Source organism: Melozone crissalis, unplaced genomic scaffold (assembly GCF_028551555.1).
Source record: "Melozone crissalis strain CALT ecotype California unplaced genomic scaffold, PUWL_Pcris_2 ptg000039l_1, whole genome shotgun sequence".
Lineage (NCBI taxonomy): Eukaryota > Metazoa > Chordata > Aves > Passeriformes > Passerellidae > Melozone > Melozone crissalis.
The window spans coordinates 8,638,384-8,664,298 of record NW_026535817.1 but is presented as its reverse complement, the minus strand read 5'-3'; the positions used below and the strand labels follow the sequence as shown (position 1 = coordinate 8,664,298).

The following is a 25,915-nucleotide window of genomic DNA, read 5'->3' as shown; positions in this document are numbered from 1 at the left end:
TGTGAAAGCTAATGCAGTTCACACAGGGAATCGTAACTCCTTCACCTGTAGTAAGGGAGCAGTTCCATCTTCAGAGCGAGGGAAGCAGGGTGTCAGTGAAAAATACAGTGGGACTAACTGTGTTTAACATAGGGTTAGAAAATTCAATAAAGAAAAGCAGCGAGGCTGCAAACACATTAACTGGCATTCTCTCAAGATTTTAACCGTACATTGTCTTGACAAAATGTAATTGACCTCACGGAATTTCCACCCCTGTGTGCTACCTTTAGAGCGGCTCAGAAATCGGCCATACCTAAAGCTGCACCGACAGCGAGAGATTTGGTGGGAGGGTGTGAGTTGAACTTCGCCTCAGCGCGACTGCAGGAGGGGCTTCCTAAATTGGTTTTGGAGGAGAAAAAAGAATTTTTATTTTTTTTTTTACTCATACTTTATTTAAGACAGGGACTAAGAATCCCACAAGTGAGGCGGCGGCGGCCCCCGTGTGGGAGGGGGGCGCCGCAGGTGCCGTGAGGGGCGGGCGCCTCGGGCCGCTGCGTGCGGGCGCAGCCTGAGGGCGCGGGGCCGCAGCCGCCCCCGGCCCGGCCGAGCCCCGGAGGAGGGCGGGCGATGTGGGAGGCGGCGCGGCGGAGCCCCCGCCCGCCCCTCGCAGGCGAGCGCGGCTCCTCCTCCGGGAGGGCGCGGCGAGGCTGCCGGGCGGTGCTGCACCCCCGGCGGCAGCCCCGCTGCACATCCGCGCCCCGGGCGGCTCCGTGCCCCGGCGCCTCTCCCGGAGCAGGCTCTGCGGAGGGCACAGACGGCGGCGGGATCTGAGGCACCTCGCGGGGACATGCCGGCGGAGCGCGCCCGGAGGTAACGAGCGGGGCGGGCGGTGCCCGCGGGCCCGGCGCGGCGAAGCCGCTCAGCTCCGCGGCCGCCGGCTCCGTGCCCCCGGCAAAGTTGTGCCCGAGCCGCCCGCAGGCTCCCGCTCCAATGCAGGCACCGCCCGGGCCGGGAGCGCGGCGGGACGGGGCGGCTGCCGCCGCTGAGGCTCCCGCTGCCGAGGCGGCGTTTGCGGGGTTGTTCTGTGGGCTTTCTTGGGGTTTGGGTTTGTTTTTCTTGTTTCCCGGCGCACTGAGCATCTGCCTGGCGCGGTCCCCGCAGCAGCCCTTCAGGGGCTGGGCTTTTCCCGTTCGCTCTCCTCGCGGAGCTGTTCAGCGGGATGCTGTTGCCCTCTAGTGTCTGCAGGAATTGGTTATGGCTCTGTTGGGGCACAAAATTAGTCAGCCTAGTGCAGTAATTATTCATAACTTAGGGTGGTTGTGGCTGCTTGGATTCCCCAAATCCTGTCAGAAATTCATGTGTGCTGCTGCTCGGTTCAGCTGTCATGTGCAGCCCTCGGGAAATGGCAGAAAACTTGTATATTACTCAATTTGATGCCTGATACGCTGGATAATTGCTTCAGGTTTTGGTGTGGTGGGGTTTTCTCTTCCTAATGGAATGGTAAGTGAAAGTAAGAGGGTTTCTCTCACTGTCAGCATCCCCAGTCAGGTGTCATGGAAGAAATGGTTCTGAACTCTGCCTTATTATTAACTCTTTACACTTGGCAGTTGTGGGAGAAAGGAGAGGGGAAGTAATGGTATGGTCATGGACCAGACGGTGTGCTGAACATTTATCTCAGAGACCTTGAGCAAATCATTTACTCTTTAGATAGTGATGTTTTTGCAATTGCTGAAAAGTAACAGCGTTTATCTCAGAAAAATTGTGTGATGTCAAGAGCTTTAAGATATTTCTGTACAAAGTGTTGTATGAAGGCAGAGTAATTTGAAGACTAAACTAAACTTTTGTGTTCTGTTGAAGTCTTTACAACCTTCTTTTAAACTATTTTAAACGTTGTATATTTAATATTTATAAATATTTTTCCTTGACAAACTGTAATGCTTGAATCCCTATCCTGTAAGGGTCTCTAGTACTGCATTAAGCAATGCAGCATGGAGCTTAGGATACCACAGGTACAGTAGAAACTACAAACTGCTTACCTGAAGGACTTGAAAAAGAATTTCTATCCATCAGAATTGCTGTGCTGCCTGAACCGTTCCCTTTTTTTCTAACAGCTGTGAGGGAATGTAAACCTTTCAATAATCACACATTCCAGGGTTTGTTATGTGATACTAAAGGGTTTCAAAGGCTTCCCTTGACAGCTCATGTCTCATATCACCTTTTTACGAGTTGAAAATGTCTTTTTAATATGCAGTTGTAAGATCTCATTCTCAGCCTGGATTTACTCATTTGAGCTGTTAATGCTTGAATATTTTAGTCAGTAGAGTAATGTTGTAAGTAGGGGTACTCGGAGGTTATTTTGGTGTTTTCATAACTGATTTAAAAGTCTGAGCCTTGCTCTTTACCCCAGGTTTGGTTGTGTTCGGTTGTGCTTTGCTGCTTCCTACCATATCCTTTGTATATCCAAAGACTTCCGATTTAGTAACACTAAAATGATTTCAGAATATTTCCTGTGAAGTTGTATTTCATAGTGAGTGGCCAGAGCAGACCTTTATGTTTAGAGCAGTTACGAAGCATTCTAATCAGTAGAGATTTAAATGTCTGTAGTAATATGCTAAACAATATGCCTCCTTTTTTTCTGCTCTTTGTTTAAAGCATTTAAAACTCATTTTTCATGTAGTGCATCCCCAGCCTGTCACCAGCACTGTGGTAGTGTCCAGGCTGGTAAAGAACAGAATGGGAATATACTGATGGGGATTATTAGAAGAAAGTTATTAAAAATATGTCTCTAGATAAATGCAGTATACCTCAATAATATTGATGACTACTTAGTCCAGAACTTTTTAGTAGTTCTTGATGAAAAGGATTTTTGTTACCCTTTAAGAGTATGTTTCTTACCTTTAAGTATGACCCAACTTTATTGTTTCTAATCAAGGGTCGCAGTAAACAGTTGCCCTAGCACAGGCCTGAGGTCAGACTAAACCAGAGTTTTCTTACTGGGCTTTGATAAATTTGATCTGATAAATTGAGAACAATTTCTTGCTTATTTATGGGTATTTTAGTTGAGCCCATTGCTTTAATCTTGATATTAGGACAGCAGAAAAAAGTTGCTTGTCATTTTAAAAATTGTGTTGATACTCATGATTCAACTTTATCAGACATTTTTTAAGATTGTATGCAGTTTTATGTGCCTGTGCAGTTTCTGGATTGAGAACCTCTGTGAAGAATTTAGTAGGCTGCATTTCCAGCCTGTATTGTCTTGTGGAAGAGTTTCCATGAGGGTTATCAGGGGGAAATGATTTACAGAAGCCAGGAATTTGGTCATTTATGCTTAGCGGTGAAACAACAAACTAAAGAAAGCTGCAAGTGGTAGGAACTCGCTTATGGTGTCCTTTGGGTCTTGGGGTTCCTCACAGTATTTGTTCTATCATCAGTGCTGCTTTGGTAGTGAATTTAAAAACCCTGAAACAGCAAGCAGAACGAGTTATAAACCCCCCAAACCAATCCAAATTGAAGATCCCTATTCAAATGCATCTGTTTCATGCTGGCTGCCTGCAGATGCCTGTAATTGTGACTGCCCAGCAGTATGTTCGGAATGGTGAATCTGCTGCTTAATAAGGTGATATTTCTTTCCTGTACCAGCAAGATTTTCACATGAGCAGGTTTTGGGCTGCAGAAACCATTTCTGCAGCAGATGACAAGAGCATTGAGCCTTTCTGTCTGTGTTCATAACAAAATGCAAAACTTGCTTCCATGACTCAGCTTTCTCTCAGCAAGATCTTCTCCATAGAGAGTCTGTAAGTTAAAAACCAAATTCTGAATATTCAAAGATGCTAATTTTCACCTTAAGAGAGAATTTTGATACCTCCTACTTTGAGCAGTAGAGGTAAAAGGTCCTGGTCTGAATTTTAACACAGTGGCATGAAAATGTAAAATAGGAGATCAAATGCAGGTTCTTCTAAAGAAATAAAGTTCTAGATAGAAAAACAAACAGGCAAGTTTTATTGCTTCAAACCATGGCAAAATACACACAAGTTATTTTATAGGTAAAATTTATTGCAACATCAGTATTACAGAACTTTGGATTTATTAATATCCAATTTCTGTTTTCAGGTGATTTGAAGTGGTTTGGGGTACAGGTGGGACCATATTCCTCTGTCACTGAATTCTACATGACTGTAGAAATCAAAAAGAGCTGAGACTGCTGATGCAGGCAGCTCTATCTATGGTCAGCTCTATCTGTGGGTGTTTTTCATTGAAACAATGCTAACAAGCTTGAACTCTTGTGAAGACTTTCTAGACTCTGTTTTTTTTTAATTTAAGCCTTTTTCTTATACTTAGATTTTTTTATTGATGTTGATGTTATCACGACTTCTCCTTTCTTTGGTAAATATTGCATTCTTTGGTCATGAAAGGAAGACTCCTCAAGCACTCCGCTTCTGAAATGCTGCTTCTCACAGCTTACTCACTGTAGGTACATTGAGAATTGCACTTTTTGTCTGGTTGTACTGTAGGAAATGATAGCAAGCAGGGAGCATCTTCCCTGAAGCCACTTCTAGAGATGTGGTAAAGGTCACTGTCATGATCTCCATAGGTCCCTCAGTGTGTGGTGTGGTGAATCCCAAGGATGTCGCTGTCAAGGGGGTGCATTGTGAGTTGTTTTAGCATGCTGCTGTAATACAGCACTAGAGTATCCAGCAAGGATTATTGCTCAGGGGAAAATGCTGCTGTCCCTCGAGGAAAGCAACTGTACCTGGTCAAGGCTTTGAGACTGTTGATATTGCAAAATGCATGTTCTCTTTGACATTTTTGTTTTCTTCTTTCTGTGTTCTTTGGAACTCCTGCCATGCAAACCAGTCCTTAAGCAAGTGAAAATTACCTAAGCCTCAAGCTGATACTAGAGAGTGTGAGAGTGTGCATTTAAACCTCGTTCCTTGCTCTGTTGCATCCCAATTGCTGCCTGCCTTCAGCAGGGAGTGTGCCAAGTCTGGCTGTGTCCTGTGCCTCAGAGAATTCCTCACTCCTCACAGTCGAACCTCACATCTGTCTTGGCAGGTCCAGCCACTCCTCCTTACAGCTGCACTCTGTAGCCCCAGGGGGCACCTGCAATTAGGAGCCAGGATACAATGACAGGGCTTTTCTTGAAGAAAACACGGGTGTCTGGGCTGGCTCCAGATTTTCCTCTCTAAGGAATGGCATTAGGAACCGTGTCCTTGCTGCAAATGTTTCTTGGGTTGCAACCCTTGTGAAATGTCCTGTTCAAACAGCTCTGTCTCATCAGCCCTTCCTTGCTATGAGCTTATGTCAGTGTCAATTCTCATTTTTTCTGTATGTAGACCAGCCAGATCTGTGGTTATCAAAGAGAAATAGGTGTGTGTACAGCTTTTCTACAGAATGCAGTCAGTGTTAAGTTTAGGCACTAAAATTATGTGTTTCTTGGCATTCAGGCAGCTGAATTGGAAATGCAAAATGAAGAGAACCCTTCGTGTGTGTAATGAAAAATCATCTGTCTGGAAACCTCTCTCTGGTGTTAACTCATTCAGGATAAAGTTTCTCTTTGTCACCTGACTTGTTACCATGTTAAATAGCTCTGTTATGCCATCCAGACTGATATTCGTGAAGCTAGTGTGGCAAGGATTGGACGTTGCAGTTATTAAGAATGTTGAGTTCTTCTGAAGGTTCCTTCATATTGTTACTTGGTCTTTATACATAAGATAAAACCCAGGAAGTTGGAGTGATGTTATTTTGGTCTAACACCAATTAGTGAGCCTGGGTGAAAGGCAGGTCTCCTGCCCAAAAGCTTTGAGCAGGACTTTGTGCTGCTGCAGGTAAGGTTCAAGGCTGAATTTAAGGCTTCCCAGAAGAGGAGGGGTTGATAAACAGTTATCTGTGAGTAGAAGGTGAGGAGACTAAAATCCATCTAAAGCAGAATCTATCCAGACAGAAGGAATCTTGCTCTGAATCTTAACTATGAATGAGACAGCTCTCGGCACTTGCTGGTCATGCTGAATTTTGCAGTTTTGATGAATAGAATGACTTGGAGTTTTTCTCCCTTCCTCTGATTTTTCTCGTTTATTATTACTTTATGCTCATCATGACACTAGGAAGATCTGTCTTCAGGGTTTAATTAAATTTCTGGACGTTACATAGGTATTGTTAAGTATATAACATTTTTTAGCCTTTTTGAAAATCTGGAGTGAAAGACCAATTTGCTTACAATGTAGGATTAAAAAAAAACCCAACCAGGAATGGAAGGATTAACCTCTCAGTATGGAAATGACCACATCAATGCCACACTTTATCCTAATCCCATTTCCAAACGGGCCTGGGTGCAAACTACACTGAAGTTACAGTGGCATGTTCTAGATCTTGACACACTAAATATTTTTCAAAATCTGCTTTGAATCTTTGTTTATGACTTATGATCATTATTTTATGCTTGTCACACCAGCCAGTTGTTTTACTAGGGAGTTTTGACAGCAATTGTACTGCTGGTTTGAAAAATTGCTCTTTCCTTAAGTACAAGATAGAACATAAGTATATCCTTAGGTGATCTGCATGTTAGGTTCAACTTTTGATTTATTACTTTCTCTTCTCAAATGTAAGAGCTTGATTGTTCTATGGGTTTTTTTAATACAAAGAAATGCTTCTAACAGCTTACAAATACACAGTCCAGAAAAATGCTTTGTTTTCCTCTAATGTTGCAGGAAGCAAGTTTTGCTTAAAAAAATTCCTCTAATAGATGTAATATAGAGTGTATCAGTACATGTTTGTACAGCAGTTAAGATGTGCATGTTCTTGCTTCTTTGAAAAACTAATACAAGATAGAATTTGTTTAATCATGTTGCCCCAGCTTTTTATAGGTTATAAATTTTCTTCAATACTTTGGTTGTTAGCAGTTGTCTACTTGGAGTTAACTTTTATCTTTAGGTTAAAAGAATTTCTAAAACACTGTAAATACTTTACTTTTATGTCTTGCTTTTCAGTGCCTCTGCCTGCTTTATTTGATCCTCTGAGTTGAGGAACCTGTGAGATTTAGAGACCTTCAAATGCACATGGCAAGTAGTGGGAGCAGAAAAAAATGTTATTGCAAAATGTTGAGCCATTGGTCTCCAAACCTCTGGCTGGCAGTGATTTCTTTGCTCCCCATTAGTTTAAGCAGGTGATTCTTCACAAGGTGGTGTCTCATTTAAATCTCTGATTTTCTTTTCTTCTAGACTGTACCTTCAGTAAAGCTCTGTGGAAGATAGATGTGTGTGCTGCAATGGTGACATAAATATTTCAGAGGACTGGAACAAGTTGTTGGGAATCTGTGTTTGTTTTTCATGCTGCTGTTGACAGCTGTCTAAGGCAAGTAAACACCATGAGTTTTATCCTGAAACTTCACAGACATTTTCAAAGAACAGTAATTTTGCTGGCCACTTTTTGTATGGTGAGCATAGTTATTTCTGCCTACTACTTGTATAATGGCTACAAACAGGAAAATGAACTCCCTGAAACCTCTTCAGAAGTGGAATGTGGTGATGCTCAACTGTTGCCTTACAAGCTGATGGAGGTGAAGACCACGAGGCCTGTTGATCCCCTGAGGACAGATCTTGTAGTGCTGGTGTTTGTGGAAAGCCAGTACTCAGCATTAGGCCAAGATATCATAACCATTCTGGAATCTAGCAGGTTTCAGTTTCACATTGAGATTGCATCTGGGAAAGGTGACCTCCCAGTGCTTATAGACAAGAACAAAGGCAAGTACGCTCTCATAGTGTATGAGAATATCCTGAAGTACGTGAACATGGACTCGTGGAACAGAGGCCTTCTAGATAAGTACTGCATAGAGTATGGTGTGGGTGTGATCGCATTTCACAAAGGCAGTGAGAACAGCTTGCAGAGCTTTCAGTGGAAGGGTTTTCCTTTCCATGTCCACAGCAATCTGGGTATTAAGGACTGTTGCATTAACCCTCATTCCCCACTGCTCCATGTGACTAAACCTTCTAAGCTTGAGAAGGGGCCCTTGCTTGGAAATGACTGGGCTGTTTTCCAGATTAATCACACAACTTATCAACCAGTGATATTTGCAAAAGTAAAGACGCCAGAAAACCTTTCTCTACCTGCTGCTCTCTATGCCACAGTAATTCATGACTTGGGGCTCCACGATGGGATTCAACGAGTCCTTTTTGGCAATAACTTGAATTTTTGGCTGCACAAGCTGATTTTCATAGATGCCATCTCTTTCCTCTCTGGAAAGAAGCTCACACTGTCCTTGGATAGGTACATTCTGGTTGACATAGACGATATCTTCGTTGGCAAGGATGGAACAAGGATGAACACCAACGATGTGCAGGTAAAGTATGTGCACAAAATAATGGTCATTACGGCAATGTGATTTTTTTAATCTGAAAGTGGGTAGTTCATACTTGGAACTTCAGGGCTCCACCCTGGAGCTGTTCATATTTAATGCACGTGTTGGGAGTTTTACAAGCAGGAGGGAAATGCAGTGAGCAACAATAAATGTCAGCATAAACTTTGAAGAGTGGACAGGGTTACTGGCTGTTTGAAATAGTTTGGGATGTCAGGAGTTGCTTGCAGCATTTCACCTCTTCATCTCTGTTTTATGGCACTTGCTTGCAAGGAGGGTTTGTGTTATTCGTGGTCTTAAAAGCTCATTCTGTCACTAAATGACTTGACAATTTCCATTTTTATGTTTAGAGTTGTGCATTCCTGAAGGTCCTTTTCCACTCTCTTGTGCTGTTCAAGTGAGTTGATAGTTGTTGGTCAGTAGCGCTAACATCTTAACATTATTTCTTCCTGTAAGTATTTCTGCTGTGCTTTTTGTGAGGAGTGTTGTCCCAAATAAGGTAGTTGGTGGTCACCTTTCTCAACTTGGTCTAGAAGCTAATAATCTGTATCATAGTGATTGTTGCCCTATTTGTGCTAAAAATAAGGGAGAATGTTTTCTTAGAACTTGGTTAGTGGAATGAGGAACTGCAAGAAGGAAAGACGAGGACAGCACCGCGTGCAGTGGGTTATTTTTGTTTCATTTTTAACCATATTTTTGGGTTTTTTCAGTGTTAATATATATGTCAAGCTACAGCAGCTCTGCATACAGTGCTTCCTTAAACAAAAGGCTCGACCCTGCAGTTCAACTTTTAATTTGCTTTAAAATTGCAGCATACGCTCTTTTCCGAAACATCCTCTGTACATGCAATTGTAAATGAGATTTGCCTCCTTGTTAAGTGGGTGCTTTCCTTAGGCAAACAAATCAGGTGGGAGAGAACAGAAATCAAGGTGAAGCTTCCTAAATGGTTTTCCTGTGGAGAGTACAATGGCAGCGTTTGAATTAGATAAGGGAGCATGCTTGGAGAGTCTGCTAAATGCAAACTCAGGTTGCAGGAGAAGGGTCAGATCTGACAAACATCTCTGGCAGAGCGTGTGTTGTTCTCCAGCAGCACCACTTTCTGGTAACAAAGTGAGTGAAACAAAGCCTGAATAAATCCATCACTGTGTTGTGCAACAGCAGTAGGAGACAGCATGTTTTGTATTGTTTCTTTTTGTAAGTGACACCTTAGGATTGTCATTTTAAAATAAGTTAGGGTATTAAATTGCCAGAGTTATATACCAGAAACAGGAGACTATTGAGACAAATTTGATTACAGCAGATACAGAAGGATAAACTATATTGTTTGGGAAAATAATTTGCAGTATGTCAGAAAGCAATCTTCCCAAAATAAAACTGTCAAATTAAATAGAAGTAATATCAAAGTGGAAATAACTTTTAAGTAGGATAATTTCTTTTATACAGGACTGTGTTCTGAAACAATGGAACCTAAAAAAAGTGTTCCCTTCGGATTCTTCATCTACTTGTAGTTAAAATGTTGTATTAAACATGTTGTTAGGACTGTCAGATGCAATGCATCTTCATTACTATTAATATCAAAGGAGTTATCCTCGGTGGCACAATGACATGTGGAAGGAATGAAACAAAATCAATTTGCAGTAGTTGGAAATACATGATTGTAAAGTGTATTTGCAGATAAATGACATCTCATTAAACAGGAGTTTTACCGAGTTCTGCTGCAGTGACTGTGATGGAGAATTGGGTGCTACTAGTGTGAAAAGAGGTTCTAAATGTAGACTTTGTATCCTTTCAGTACTCAAGATTTGCTCATTTCCACCAAGCTTACATTTTAACTACTGGCAGTACAGAATTAAGGAGGATTGTCTTTTGTGATTTAATTTGTTTGACATATCTCCTTGATAATATTTTCTGGGTATACTCAACAGCTGCTAGGGCTGTGAGCTGGAGGAGAGTCAGGTGAGTATTTTTACCGGTATTCTATTAATGCTAATCAATCTGAAACTTCAGGAGTCTCCCAAGAGCCACAAGACCTCTAGGGTTGGTTCTGGCTGCTCTGTGGATAGGATGGAGTTCAGAAACTGGAAGGTTAATGCAGAACCAGTAGCAAAACTCAGGTGGTCATCTGCTCTAAACTCCCTGCTCAAGCTGGGCCATGGCCAGGTGCCTTTTGAGTGCACCTGGAGAGAGGTGAGATCTGTCTGCAAGGAGAGAGATCCTGACTGCATGTAAGATCATGGTTTCAAAGGAATTTCTTCTTTAGATATCTAAAATAGATTTCCAGAGTGGCCAGAATAATTAATATGTGAGGGCTTAACCCATTAAAGCTTAACTTCCCTCTCCTTTAAACTATGTGAATTGGAGTTAAGTACATAGAAAAATTACTATTATAAGGTTTAGTGGTAATATTTTAGCAGTGTTACATATTGAGCTCATAAGAAGTCAGATTAAAAGCAGGCTTTCCAAAATGAGTGTCTTCTGTACCTCTAAAGAGGAGGCAAAGTGGTGCTACTTCAGCTGGAGTACCTATAGTGTCAGGAACACAAGTGTAAAGAGTCCTTCTGAAAATGTTTTACAAATGTAGTTTATCCACCTAAATTCTGTTGTAAATGCTTTGTTTTGTTAAACAGCAGATTAAGTTTATTCTAGTTTCACCACAGCTTCTTCAATTACAAACAAAACAAGGAGGACCCCAACAACTTGAAACAGTGGTTGAGATTCTTTGAATAAGTACCTGTGAGAGACTTGCCAGTCTGTGTGTAACATCTGGGCTGATGGAACACAGTTCTTCGATGCGAGATAAGGAGTAGCTGTCACTGTGCATCAACAATTACCATCCATCCTTATATTTATGTACTTTATCTTCCTCTGGTAAAATAGAAATAATGGAAGAGAATGTTTCCATGGTCTAATTGCCTCCCACTTTGAAAATAAGCTTGGTAATAATCAACTCAACATTCATTTTTCAGTGGTTTTTTTTCTCTCCTATGGTCTGTCTGGCAGGAGGGACCATTAGGCTGTGACAATGTTATCTTTTATTTTCCTTGTTTCTTTTAGAAAGACTTAAGAGCATGTGCCATGCAAATAATTCATTTAAATGGACATACAGAGAAAAATCTATCTAGATATCCACAGAATAAGTTTATCTTAATAGACCGTGATTGTCCTGGCTGACAGTCTACTAATTTAATATCTTCTTTTGTTAGAGTTACTCTTGGTGAAATTTTTATTACTGTAAAGCATTGAGATTTTTCAAGGGAGAAGCAGATGATGAAAGAGGGGAAATTAAATGTAGATTTTTCTCCTGATGACAGTTAATCTGTGCTGGTGGTCTAGGCCATGCACCTTTCCCTTCAGTTCCCCAGTATGTGCACTTGCTGGAGTTCCTTGAGAGTTAATCACGTTTTTCAAATGAAAAATTAGAACGCTACCAAATTATTTTGTCCTAATAATTAGCTGTTTGAGCTCCTCTTGACTCCCTGGTCCTTTGTGTGCTTTTCAAAAGAAACTGAATTGAAGTCAGGATGGGGATCTCTTCAGGTAAGCCTAACCTTTTTCTCTACCTGTAGTTATTCTTTATAATTGCCAAGGAAAAATCTTCATATTAACCATATCCATTCTTGGAAGGGGCTGATAGATCCTTATGTATCATTCTGGTTTGGGAGTGCCTGGGCAGTGCATCTGTTGGTGTACGTGTGCATGGCAGTGGGCAGTACAAGGCTCAGGCTGCAGTCTCCCAGCACTAGCACTGGAGAAAAGAGCTGTGATAAACGTTGTTCTGCTAATGGAGAGGGTGCAGCCAAAAGGAATCAGTTCCTAGCCCTTCAGTCTCCATCCAGTCTCTCATCTCGCCTGCATGTTGAGGTTTATAAGGCAGACTCCTCTAATGGAGCTACTCCTGTGAATTCCCACAGTAGACATAAACACAGAAAAACAGCTGATCTTCAGAGAGGCCCTGGTTAAGTGAATTGCATCTTAAAAGTATGTGGCCTTGTTCATAAATTGTTTCCAGAGTGCCTGCCATCAAATATAAACATTTGTATTTGGTTGGATCAGTCCTCTTCCATTTTCCATAGCCAGTGCTGTTGCTTCTTTGTTGCTTTCTTAGTCACATTGGTGGCTTAACCTTTTGTTTAATATAGTTCTGTTTAATAACAGATTTCCCCACCAAGAGCTAATTGTATATTCCCTGTATTAAATTCATCCACATTACTCAGCACTGCTTAAATTATTGCAGTTATTTAAAACCCATTAAGTTTCTTTTCACCCTCTGCAGCATGCATGGAAAGGAACCAGAACTTCCCAAGGCAAAGCAGACCACTTGGCTATGAATTTTAAAAATGCAGTCATTTGGCTGTTCAGCTTTTCATGCACAAGAATGACCTAAATATTTTCCTTGGAACAGAATTTTCTCTATATATTGTGTTAAGGCAGAAGGACTAAAAGGTTCAGCCAGAAAGCTTGAATTGTCAAGACAAAGGATGGTCCCTGTCACAGGAGGAAGTCTAACTCTCTAAGTTAATTGCTTCTTTATCTGTAGGATCACGTAGAAGGTTATCAGAAAGAAATGACAGATGTGTCATCACATGTGTCAGCTGCAGAACCACTGAGCCATAAATCTTTGCTTCGGGGACATTAAAAAATCTTTTTAATCACATCTTTAAATTACATGAGACATTAATGATGATGAACTTCTGTTGTGCTAAATCATTCTGGGTTCCCAGTTGGTTAGCTGTAATACCTGTATACCATTGTGGAATGTGTCTGCTGTGTGTGTGCATACGTTCTTCCTTAATTTGACCTGAAGCTCCTAAGCTATTTCTTACTCACTTGTTGGAAATAGCAGGTAAAAAGTGCATTCAGTTCTTCAGAAGTGCCAAGGAGAAGGAAAATGACTGACTGGGATATCTCTGTGGCTGTCTGATGCCCTAGCGAGACTGGTTTACTTGAGCATATTGTGTCAGCTATAGTAGTGTGGAATATTGCACACTGTGAGACAGTAGAGAGATAGAATTAGATTTCAGAACTAAAATACAACTTTAAAAAAAAGTTATAAAAATTGTCTTACATATTTTATGGGCTGCTACCAGCATATAGTACATTCTACCAGTCAGTCTCCATAACATCTGACTTCTAAAAGCAGTTTGGTTTATGTGCCAGCCTTTGTGAATTTTAGTCTAGTAAGATGAACACAACTGCTGCTCAATAGAGCCCAGCTCTTTCTGTTAAAATCATACTGATGTTTGAAGTTGAAAGCATGATAAAAATCCTCTCCCAAAGCAAGAGGACTGCAGAGGGGTCACAGGGATGCAGGTGAGCTGGTTCTGCTCTGACTGTGACACTTCTACGGCTGCCAGAGCAATGCTGGTAATTCCTCGTGCACCTCTTCCTCCTGTTCTGTGCCTGTGTGAGCTGGACACCTCCAAATCCATGGAATAAGCTTGGTGCTGAGTTTAATTTAGCAGTTTACCCATGGTGGATTATGACAAAAATCATGCATGCAGTTTTGGGATTGCAGCCCTCATTCCTGTAAATTCGGTGGTTTCCATTAGTTCTGCTTTTGATGAAATTCTTGTTTGTTTCATCAGGTATTTTGTGTTTGGTTTTCTTTGAAAAATGAATTTCCGTATTTTTTCCCCTCTGTTTGGTTTTGCAGTACTGGAGTAACTGAATCTGATGGAGTTTTTTTGTTTGGTTTGGTTTTTAATTGTAATGCTCTGACGCTGTACATGAAAACCTAAAAATGTTTAATGCAGACCTGAGTCTTGAGACAGCAATATGTCAAGGATTGCACCATCTCCTGCTGTTATAAATTCAGTGGCAGGTAGCTAAGAGAAGAAAAATGAATTTGAGTTGCAGTTTTTTATTGTCAGAGAGACTGCAGGAAGTGTTTCTTGGCATAGTAAATCCCATGAGGTCTTTGAGGGCAAAGAGGCTGATTTGCTTCAAGCTCTTGTACCCCAGCACCTGATCTGACTATTAGTTATACACTCCTTGGTTTCTTCAGGATAGAACCAAAGGAAATCGTGGCTTCTGTAGATCTGCTGGTGCTTTCCCAAGTAAGATGGTGTGCAGTGTGGGTTCAGTCATTTGCATCTTTACAGAAAATCAGAGTAATTTGTTTTGATTTCTAAATTCCCCATATTTCTCTGTGGTGGTGAGCACTTTGCTATCCATAGGCTTAATGTGACAATGGTGTTTTCCTGTTCTCAATGGAGTTTTCAGATTCAAGAGCTCTTTTAAATGAAACTTAAGGAATGACACTCACCTGAGATCAAGTGATCTAACTGAATACTTGGTAATGCTGTTTCTGGTTTTTCCCTTGACTTGATATATTATGTAGAGATATATTTACTCTTGAGCATAAGGCTTCCTGTGCAAAGAAATCCATAAGAAAAGCTTTTGTCCACCCAGTGTGCCAGCCTGCACTGAGGTAATTCTTGCTTCACAGCCACACGGTTAGCAAAGTCTGTCTTCCTCTGTGTACTGAAAAATACACACTTTAGGAATGCAGGTGAGTATTTTCATGGGCATGTGAAAAATATAAAAATGCAGGTGATTCTGCAGACTTTGAGTGTTGTCAGCATAACGTAAACTCTGCAGTGGTTGGGTTGATCCATCTGGCCATGGAAACACGAGCTGCTGTCCTGTCAGTCCCTCTCTTTCCTTGGATTGTGAGTTCTGTTGGTCAGAGGCTCTTCTTGTTCAGCGAGCACCTCAATAATACAAACAATAATAATGCATTACAGCTTCCTGCAGAGCTGCCCTGATTCAGCAGCAGTGTACGAGTGGCTGCTGCAAGATTTATTCTGGGCTTTTTCAGTGACAAGTTAGCCATCCGCTTCCTGCTGCTAACAGAACAGAATAAAACTTTCACAGCCAACAAATAAAAACCAAACTGCAGACAGATCTAGAAATCAAAGCCATTAACTGTAAAACATGATAGCAAAAGTGAGCCTTCCTCCATCCTGCCCTTCAGTCACATCAGGGGGCGCAGTCTGGCGAGGAGACAGAAATGAGAGTGGAAGTCCTAATCCAGTGGGACTCCTAATTCATTTGTTTCCTTCACAGTACAGCAGCATGGGAAGTGGCCTTGCTTCTCCTGTTCAGCCTGGAAGGGCAGTGCAATGACATGACTGATTCTAGGTGACCATGCTTACAAAACCACGTGAAGGAAAAGCAGTTGGTTGGCAGTTTATGTGTAGCCCCTCATGGAATAACAATTCCCTATCTATTTCCAATTCCAGTTTATTTTCTGTGCACAGACCATAAAAGCCTTACGACCAATTTTTAGAAGTAGTTACTCTTTAGGAGATTGCTTCTTTCACTTTGCAGTTCTGGAGATGAATTACTGTTGCTCCTTAAAGTGTAGCTTCATATCTGAGATAAGTAATAAATTAAATTTAAAACCACTTTATATTGCAGAAATTATACTGCAATCCATTTGAAAATAGAAACAGTGGTGAGGAGAAATAAAAAAGCCTGTGACTGTGCAGAAGAATACTCCTCAAATCCATTCCAACACAGGTCAGTAAATCCACATGACAAAGGCTCTCCAGAGGAGACAGGTCTGATTTGATTTAGAAATACTGGTTGCATTTTTGTGGAGCTGATAAGCCACAGCTCTTCCTGAAGTTCCCGTTATTTGCCTTTTAGTGTTAGCTATCCTAGGAATAAGCCAGGTGTCTCTTCTCCATTTTAAAGTGGACTTGGACTAAAGATACCTCTGAATTGTCTTCAATAGAGTGCTAATGGCACTCAAAAGGAGGCTGAAAATCAATTCTGCATTTCTGTAAAAAATGTTATTTTATGCTGCAAGATGTTCCTCTTATCCCTTGTCCTTTCCCACTGCCATTGTTAAAGGTAACAGAAATGTTGAAAATGGTAATCCTGAGACTCTCCTAAAACAAGATGAACACTAAAATGTATCTAAGTTTGTAATGTAAGCTGAATTTAAATTCAAACAGACTATGAAAAATATTTTACATCAGTAGTGAAGTACTTCATCTTACTGACTGAGGAGATTGCTAGCAAGATTGTGCTCAGTTCTTCACTACTAGATTAGAAATATTTGGAGAGTGCTTAGAGACCAGAATAGTCAGGAAACATCTGAGCAAAAAAATGAAAAAATAAAGGCTAAAGAATGCAGTAAGTAACGATGACCAAAGCAGAAAGCAATAGGCTGCAGATGTCTGCAGGGTACAAACAGTGAGGATGGATAAAAATATTTAATGTAAGGCACAGAGATATTTAAGTGTAGGCTGAATAGCCAATAAAAGCAGCAGAACAGAGGCTAATATCCAAAAGGAAGTTGAAGGATTATGTAAGTCTTTAAAAATTAGATTTGGAAAAAGAGTATGAAATATGCTATTGCAAGGAATATAATATTGGCAGGGATTTGTATTAAGATATGTTTTCAATCTCGTGCAGTAAATCAAATGCAGAGCTCAGTTGGATTCCTGTGTGTTGGTTTGAGGCTGCAAGTGTAGACTTTGCCAGCTGGGATTTTTATCTAGGCATATCTAGCCTTTGTAATCTTGTTTTTTAAGAATGCAAGCACTCATGAAAGCAGGTAAGGTGTGCATTAACACTTCTAACAAAATCATCCCCCCCCCCGTTTTTCACAGAAGCCTTGGGATTTTCTGCAGTTACATCCTTTAGACTTGGTACTATGTGGAAGCCAATGAAATTGTCAAAGTTCTTATTAACTTGAAATAAGTTTTTATGTTATTTCTGTGTTGGCTGCATATAGTCAGGAAAGTATGGCTTGAGAAAAGAGATGTGTTTTTTATTTTGTGGAAACTTTCTCTTGGGGTTTTTTTTCATACCAATGCTGATGTAGCTGGGGAATTTCATTCAACAGCTTTAGAACCACTCATAAAAAGAAGGAGAAAACCATAAATTGTGGCCCTTGACTGGTGAGCAAGCTGAACATTGAATTCCCATCTGTATCTTACCTGGCACTTCAGACACAGTGAAAAAATGAAATTTTTTTTGTTAAAGATTGTTTTTTTCTGTCAGTAAAGGTGAAACAGAAAAAGAGCTTTTGGTTTTTCTTAGCTCATCTGAAACATAGGGACAGAGGTAGATAGCTGTTTTTATTCACAAAGAGTATTAGAAGCAGAGGAATCTTTTTGGCTCTATTAGGAAAAAAAAGGAACATCTGAGAAGCATTTGGGAATGAACTGTGACATCGATGCATTGCCCAGCATGTGGGATAATCTTTATTTAATATGCCAGTAATGTGGTAATTTTTCTTGTGCTTTGCTAAGCAGGGAGAGCCACCGGTTCATTTTGGTTGTTGTCTAGATTCCAGGGTTTGAGTCTTCATTCATTTGCACTCTTTGTTCTCTAGTCTGTAGAACTCGGCAATAACTTCAAGGCTGTGCTTTAGTCTTACCTGGGGGGAAAAAGTATCAGCTGAGAGGTGAGCAAACCCCAAGGTGTTTCTTTTTGCTTGGTGGCAGCATTTTAGACATAGCTTGCAGTCTCCAATACTTCTTCCAAGGTACCTAAATAGCAGCTTGCTATACCGTGGTATGTGGAGGTGAGTTTTTCTGTAATCATGTAACAGATTTATATTGTTGATGTGGCCATTGTTACTCTGTGGGGAAAAAAAGTATAGACATTTAAATGGTTTGAATTCTGTGTTCATTGGGAAAATATATAAATTTCACTCACTCTTGAGTTCTGATTGTTTACATAATTATGTAGACCAGACTTTGAAATCTTATTTATTTACTATTGTGCTGAGCAGGAAGCACAGCCTGTAGGCCTTTTGGGGATAAGTGAGTCCTAGTTTGTCCAGGCTCAGGCTTTGAGGTCCAGAGAATATTGACACTGAAGATAAAAGTAAGGCTGAGGTTTTTCCAGAAGGCCATATTCACATTCTCTTGGATTTGATACATATAACACTGACACTACATTTTTACTTTCATTACCTAAAAAAATGAATTTTTATTTTTTTTATTTCGCAGTCTGCCTCTGACAGTCCAGGAATTAAATTGAAAGAGGGTAGAAGTGGAGGGACAGAATGTAAGAAAATGAAGATAGTGCAGAAGGCAGTCTCACACCTGAGGGGCTGCAGCTGTACCGATCACCAAAGATCAGGAGCAGCCCTGCCCTTAACAGGCCACAGCTGTGCCCAGTGAGAAGACGAGTGCTAGGAAAGAGGGGGTGAGCTGGGTGAGGGGAGAGTTGGGGTTTGTTGGTTGTGTTGTCAAGAAGGAGGAGTCAGTGCTGCAAGGAGCTGACCATGAGAAGTCACCAAGAAGGTACGGGACTTTTGCAGTATGATGACAACAGGTAGATTTATATCGGACATCAGGAAGGAGAGATTTTTACAGTGAGGGTGGTGAGGCCTTGGCACAGGTTGGCCAGAGAAGCTGTGGTGTCCCCACCTCCTGAAGTGTCCAAGGCCAGGTTGGACGGGGCTTGGAGCAACCTGGTCTAGTGGAAGGTGTCCCTGCCCTTGGCAGGGGGTTGGAGTGAGGTTACTGTTCCTTTCTTGTCTGGATAGGATGTGTGGGGAAGGGAAGGGAGGGAGGTGCCTTGGACACCTGATGTGGAGAGCAGGTCCTAGGCAGCAGCATGAAAGGAGCTGTAGGCTATTGGATCTTGGAAATAGCAGTTTTGGAATTGAATTTGTGATAAGCTGTGTTTTACAGAACATCACCTTTTTTTACACCAGGCATGGTGTGTAGGTAGGCCTGAAGCTGTTCCTCTTGGATGTCGGTGCTTTGGGCAGAGTGAGGTGGCCACTGACAAACTTGTCAGAGCAGAGCTGGTGCAGTGCCCCAGCTGCAGCTGCCCGTGCATCAGCTGAGACCGAGCTCTACTGCTCAGATTGGGCCTTGATCTTCTTCCAGAGCTGAGCCTTGCAGGTGTTTGCAGCCACTCACTGCCAGTGGCAGGGTGAGAGGGCCCGCTCAGCGACTGGGATGTGCTGCTGGGCCTGCTGCCTGCAGTGAGAGCTACAGCTGGAGCTGGCCCGTGAGGGAGCATTAAATGAGGAGCAAATGTGCTGTTGATAATGAATGTGGAGCTGGGAGCTCAGATCACAACCTGTGTCCTTTCTGAGCTGGGTGACCATAAAATACATAGAATACATAAAACACATGCCCAGTTGGACGGAACAGCCCGTGGCAGTGTTTTATCTGTGACAGAACACTGTGCACCCGTGCAGACAGGATGTGAAGCTGCAGAAGCATGGGCTGGCTAATGAGGGGTGCAGAGGTGTAATGCCTAATGTTTCCTGGGAACCAGACAAGTGTCAGCACAAATCAATGAAAACCCCTTAGAATTTAGCTGCTGCTGGTGGGATGCAATGGAGACAAGGCAGACTAAGCAGGTGGCCCAGAAGTGACCTGGAGCAGCATCTGAGGGATGGCCTGTGATGCTCGGGGCTGAGGCAGCTCTGGGGCTGTGTGTGACTGCAGCTCAGCTATCAGAGTGCTTCCACTGGCCTAACAAACCTCACGTTGCCTCTGTACAACCTTGCCAGTGCAAGAACTTAAAAATACCAAGAGATTCTAAATGCATTTTAGAGACACTTGGGTTTTGCTCTGAGTTCTTTTATACGCTGAAAACTCACTTCTTAATACTTGGTGTCACATAAGCATGTCAAGTGTTAGGTGAAAACGCAGCCAGCATGGTTTCTATTGAAAGCTATCTGACCAAAATCCACGGGAAAATAGGTAGCAGTAGGGTGTTTTATTAGTCCTGTTTCAACTGAGCTGGGGTTTTTTTTGACCTTTAATTAAAAGAAATGCAGGATTTTATTTCTACTAACTGCAAAATAACAAGATTGTGTAGCTGTTTAGTAACAGTAACCTCTTTCATCTAAGTACAGTTTAATTACCAGTTAATAAAGCCAAAGTTCAGAGAGAACCCTGAAAACAGCATGCTAATTACTTGTCTTTATTAAATGCTGTTGGCACCCAGTCTTTATAACCTTCAAGTTACCTTGCAGTAATTAGCTCCGTTCTCATTAGCTGGTACCTCAGCCTCCAAGAAGTGAGAAGTTGGTGAAGGAAGTTAGAAGTGTTTCTTAAATCTCTTGGTTGTTCAAATTATATACCTAGATGAAAGAGCCTAATTACTTGAAAATACATAATTGCACTATCATCAAGATCATTATTGTATGGGGTAAAAAAACAACTCTAAAGGAAGGCCGGTGACATTTAAAACAGTGTATCGTGATGAGGAAACTTTTTGTTGAAATCATTTGAGCAACATTTTCCAAAGTGACTATATTGTAAGGATCCTTCACTAGACACGTAAGTTTGGACCCTGAGGTGAAGTTGTGGCTCCTGAGTTTTTTTCTTCTATTGGACACTAAAAACTTTAGGGGGCACATAATTGGGCTCCAGGCTGATACTTTATTGACACTTAGAGGGAAAATTGGGTTACCTGTTCTCTGCCAGCAAAACACTTTGCAGAAAATACCAAAGGTTTTCTTTGTTTTTTTCTTTAGCTCTCTCTGTAGTGTCAGCTCTGCTAAGAGAGTGCACAAAGACAAATGAAGCTTTCTTGTCCTTTTGTCTGAAGGATAGATAAAATTTTTTTCAGGTACATCCCTATACCTAAAACAATTATTCTTTCTCCCACACAGATTAAATGTTTATGGTATTGGATGTCAAATTGCTAATCTTGGAAATCCAGAAAGAGTAGTCATCATTGCATTTTAATGATGTTCCAAAATACATAATTGATCATGAAGGAATCATTTTTCCTCAGAAGCAAAACAGTCCAATCAAATGCTGATTCCCAGACACTTGGGCTGGACCTTCACTGGGGCTGTGCTCTGTTGCTGCTTGTCGTGCTGCTTCCCAGCAGCCCAGGTTCTGCAGGAGGGGGACATTGAGGGAGGCAGGTGCTGTGCCAGTGCCTGAGCAGCAGCTTCTGCTGCAGCACTCCCAGAACAGGGAAAGGCAAAGGGATCTCCCAAAAAGTGCAGAGTGAAAGGACATTGCATCAGTTACAGCTCATTAAACCTCGCTACACCAAGAGCTCCACTCAGAAAATGGCTTTAGTTCTGGTTCTTCCTGCTCTTGCAGGGGTTACAGAAGAAATACAATATGGAAAAAGTAAAGCTGCTTTTGAATAAGAGCTCCCCTAGAGGGGCTTGCTCTGCTTAGCTCAGGTGCTTTCACATTACACTTCCTATTAATTTGTCCCTCCTTTTCAGAAGGTCCTTGCCTTTATTGAAGAGCCAACACAACATTAGAAATTTTACTCAAATGCAAAATAGTTCCTAACTTAATGGCTCCTTTGATAGTATTTTCAGACAGTAAAACAGTTAAGCAAGGAAGCATTGAGAGATGATATCTGTTTCCCAAAAAAAGGAGGAGGAAAAAGGCTTTCTGGAAAATGATGAAGCTGCCCTTGCATTTGTTGCTGACACAAAAGCATGTACTGATGTGAAGTGTAAGATGTTAATGCTGCAGCACTGTGAGGCTCTCTCTGTCTGCTTGCCAATTTAGTTGAAATGTACATGATTACAAGTAGAATACCAGCATATTGAACTATTTCTCTTTTCAAGTGCCTGAGTTCTTTAGCAGCTCTTCAGCAGGAAAATAGTCATAAATATGTTGGTGTGACTGCACAAAGAAGGCATCATTCCTATTTGGTGAACCAGAGTTCAACAAGGCAATCTTGATTTATTCCTTTGATCAGTCAAGGCATTTGAGTCTGAATATTTGTGTTGATGCTGAAGAAATTAGAACTGTCTGTTTGCTGAAGACAGGCTGACACTTGCAGCTTTTCTGTGGCAGACTCTGAAGTGAAATCACATTGATGTATTTGAGGGCAGGAGGCAGGATGGCATCCTGACTGTGCAAGTGGGAAGCAGGTTTGAAGATAGTTTTATCTTTAGCTTTTCAGCGGATTTACTTGAACTAAAACTTTCGACAGCCCATGTCATCTGTCCATATCTCTGTTGTGTATGAGAGATGAGAAAGTCTGTTGTTTTGCTGTCAGGATAACTTGTGTCTATCCCTTGAATTGTAACAGGGCCTTTTTCTGAGATTTTGATTTTTACTGTTAGTGAAGAAAAGGGTCTTTCATCATGTATTGAACATTTACATTTGATTTCTGGCACTAGGAGTTTCCTAAACCTAGTCTGTGAGCTTAGGAAAAGTTCAAAAGAAAGTACTCCATTGGAGCTGCGTACATGAAAGGGATTATGCAGCTAATGTTTTATTTTCCTTATAGTACCAGCAGAAATATAGCATGTACTAAATAATTATTTATAAACATATGAAGACTTGACGGTTTTAAAATACAATCTTCAGTACTGGTGTATTTATGTAACATCTCATACAGATAGCCAGAGGTGCTGTTCATAAATAGTTATAAAATATCCAGAAAATACCAGCAGTTTACCTTCAGCTTATAAAGCAGCATGTAAAAAGGAAATTTCAGGCTTTTAGTCCCCCTACATTTCTCTCTTTCTGTCTTTCTGATGGAAACTCACAGTAATACACCCTGCCATCTGCTACTATATATTTTTCATGAGTTTTAACATTTTGTTTTTAGAACCTGAAACATGAGTAAAATGTCAAGTCACCCAGAAGATAATCATAGGCACGACAACTCAGATGGTAGCTCAGCTTGTTTGTACCCAGAGTGGTTCACAGCTTGTCTGTGGCCTCCCTCTTTGCAGGCAGAGCAGGTACACCCTTGGAATTAGCTGATCCATTCCCAACACAAGGCAAGAAGGTGGGAGCCACACTGGCAAAATTAATTCCCAGGGAAGAAGTGAGTTCTGTGTTGCATTATTGCAGAAATGTTTTGGGCCTTCTGCCACCTTTCTCCCTTCTCCCTTTTAAAAGCCTGTTGGTCATTCTGGTTTTTCCATGCTGCTGGATGGAGACCAGATTGGGGGTGACAAGCTGGGAAGCTGTTAGGAAGGTGCAGCATAAAACCTTCAGCTCCAAAAAATGCTGACAGCTCTTAATGTGGAGGGAAAGAAGCGAGCAGCCCTCGGTGCCACCGCGCTGTCAGGCTGTGCTCAGCATCCCTTCCCTCAACAATGTGTGCCCTTAGCACAGGAAGGGAATAGCTGAATTATTTGCCTCCTGCCTTTTTAACCATGCAGAGATGAGGTTATTTCATTGAATAGATTCTGAGCAGCCCAGGGTTGGTTTTCATCGAAGTCCTGTGCAGATGTGCTGCCTTTTATTAGAATAAGAAGCTTCCTTGGAGATCTTTGCACTCTCAGCCTGTGCAAAAGCCCTTGTTACAGCATTGCAAGATTTTTCACTTAATATTCTGCTTCATAAGTCGGGAGCTTGGGTTCTATTATCTCCATTCTGTGCTTCATTTTGCTCATTCCTTTAGAATGTCTCTTGTTCACAGGACAGTTTTCAGGCTTTGCAGTGAAAGATGATGATCTTTACCAGGTGAGCCCTGGGAAAGACCTGAAGAGCTTGTGTGCTCTAATAAGGTGGATATTGCCTCAATCTGTAAAATGGGTCATATTTTAAGGAATTTTAAGTTGAGTGTACAATGCTTAATACTTCTACTGGATTGGACTCTCTACTATTTTTTTTGTCATTGGCATATAATTGTAGGCTGATCACTTATATAATGAATATGTCCAGGGAAAGTAATTAAAATTACTGGATCATATTATTAAGGCACTGAGTTGTCTGCATTTCAAGAGTAGAGTGCCTGCTAGACCTTTCAACCTTTAAAAATCTCCAGTCATTTTAATTGTTTTTGTGCAGTTAAATACATTCCCCATTCATAGCACAGTCATGCTTCTCTGACAATAGAAATGTTTTCAACCAATTTATCAAAACCGTTGTGCTATACTATGTGTTGACTTGTAAGACTTTTCTGTGACCTTTGCTTGTCTGTTTTGTTTTTGCTTTGCAAAGTTTGGAAAACAGGATTTCTGTGTTCCACTTGGAAGACTGAAGGAGAGAACAGCAGGGTGTAAGAGTCTGGGAGTGAACTCCTGAATGTGATATGTAAATTTTAGGAGTAACAAATCAAGAAGAGCATATTGAAACCAATGAGTGAAGCTATACCTGATGAATAATGCTTCCCCCTTCTTCCTACATGCTGGTTTTTTGTTTGTACTGCTTTAGTGCAAGTACGCAGATGCTGACAGTCAGTATGCTCACTGTCTGAGAAATGAGTCAGAATTTGGGGGAATCTGCAATCCAGTTTTTTGATGTGGAGTAGGGTTGATTTAGCTTCTTGCTGTCCCTCTAGATTTTTCTTTTTGCTTTGCCCATGATTTTGAAACATGACTGAAATGCTGTGGATGTACTTGAGCTGCTGCAGAGCGATGTAACTCTGACAGTTGCTCTTCACTCTTGTGAATGGAGCAGTGCTGGGGGCACAAGAGATCTGAAATGAATTCCTGGCTCTGGCCCAGCTTTACTGAGGGACTGCTGGAAGGTCTTTTCTCTCCATGTGCCTGTGTTTTCCTCTCTCATGATTCAGGGAGTAACCCAGCATTTAGTAGCTGGTTATCTTCGTGAGGAAAATGATGGAGTTTTCATGCGGTCTTTAATCTTTATGTGCTAATAAAAATATCTGTACTTCTCTGTCATGCATAAAGAGCTGGTTTTAAATAGCAAAACCAATCGAAAAGGCACACAACTGTAAAAATATTTACATTGTTATATTAAGTTTGTGTGCCAGGTTGTGTTCTCTACAGGTATGTTTATATGCTGGTTTGCTTCTTTTTCAGGCCCTGCTTGATACTCAGAATCTTTTGAGAGCCCAGATTACAAATTTTACTTTCAACCTGGGATTTTCAGGAAAATTTTATCACACAGGTAAGAATCAAACACTAAAATTACTTTGATTTTGATGGTGTTCTGTGTAGTGTGAGGACAAGTAGGAATGATAGAGTCACAGCATAGAGTCTTGACTATGCTATGTTCCTGCATTAGTTGCTGGTATGGAACAGATTAAATGCCTCTCCCCTTCTATTAAAATTTAGCTCTTTTCAGTCTGCTTTTGAGTGGCAAATTCCACCAATCACTTAAAATTTCGTATTTATTTCACTGAGGGATCTTTTGAGCTACCACAGTTCATCCTTGTGATTGTTTCATCTCTACTGTAGAAATGTATCAGTATATATTATCCCTTAAAATAATTTTGTTTTAAAACTATATAGAAATAGGATAGATAAAAGAAAGAATATTAAATAGGATATGGGCCAGCCAAGTGCTCCTGACTGTCCCATGTTGTCAGCAGTGCCTCAGCAGGGAAGTATTTTAACTGGTCGCAGTTTATTATGTTAACATCATTCTTACTGTTTCCAACATTTGTAAAAATGTAATAAAAATAGAAAGCTTACTTCAGAAATGTTTGTGGTTTTGGGGGTTTTTTTAATTTCCTCTGCAGGGACGGAGGAGGAGGATGAGGGTGATGACCTGCTGCTGAGATCTGTGGATGATTTCTGGTGGTTTCCCCACATGTGGAGTCACATGCAGCCACACCTCTTCCACAATGAGTCCTCACTGGTGGAGCAGATGATCCTCAACAAAAAATTTGCCTTAGTGAGTTATATTTCTGCATTTTATATTTAATTTAGGTACTCAGAAACCATTATTCTGTTTAGACTAG

The 25,915-nt window shown here is 41.2% G+C and overlaps 1 protein-coding gene across 1 annotated transcript in view; it reads left to right on the top strand.

Moving 5' to 3' along the window:
• The first annotated feature begins 737 nt into the window (after positions 1–737).
• Positions 738–25,915, top strand: part of LOC128941801 (bifunctional heparan sulfate N-deacetylase/N-sulfotransferase 3) — a 52,341-nt gene continuing 27,163 nt past the window's right edge. Inside the window, exons 1-4 of the mRNA XM_054283755.1 lie at positions 738–849; positions 7,194–8,311; positions 25,032–25,119; positions 25,694–25,848. Coding sequence (XP_054139730.1) covers positions 7,340–8,311; positions 25,032–25,119; positions 25,694–25,848 — 1,215 coding nt within the window. The 5' untranslated portion in view covers positions 738–849; positions 7,194–7,339. The remainder of the gene's footprint in view (positions 850–7,193; positions 8,312–25,031; positions 25,120–25,693; positions 25,849–25,915) is intronic.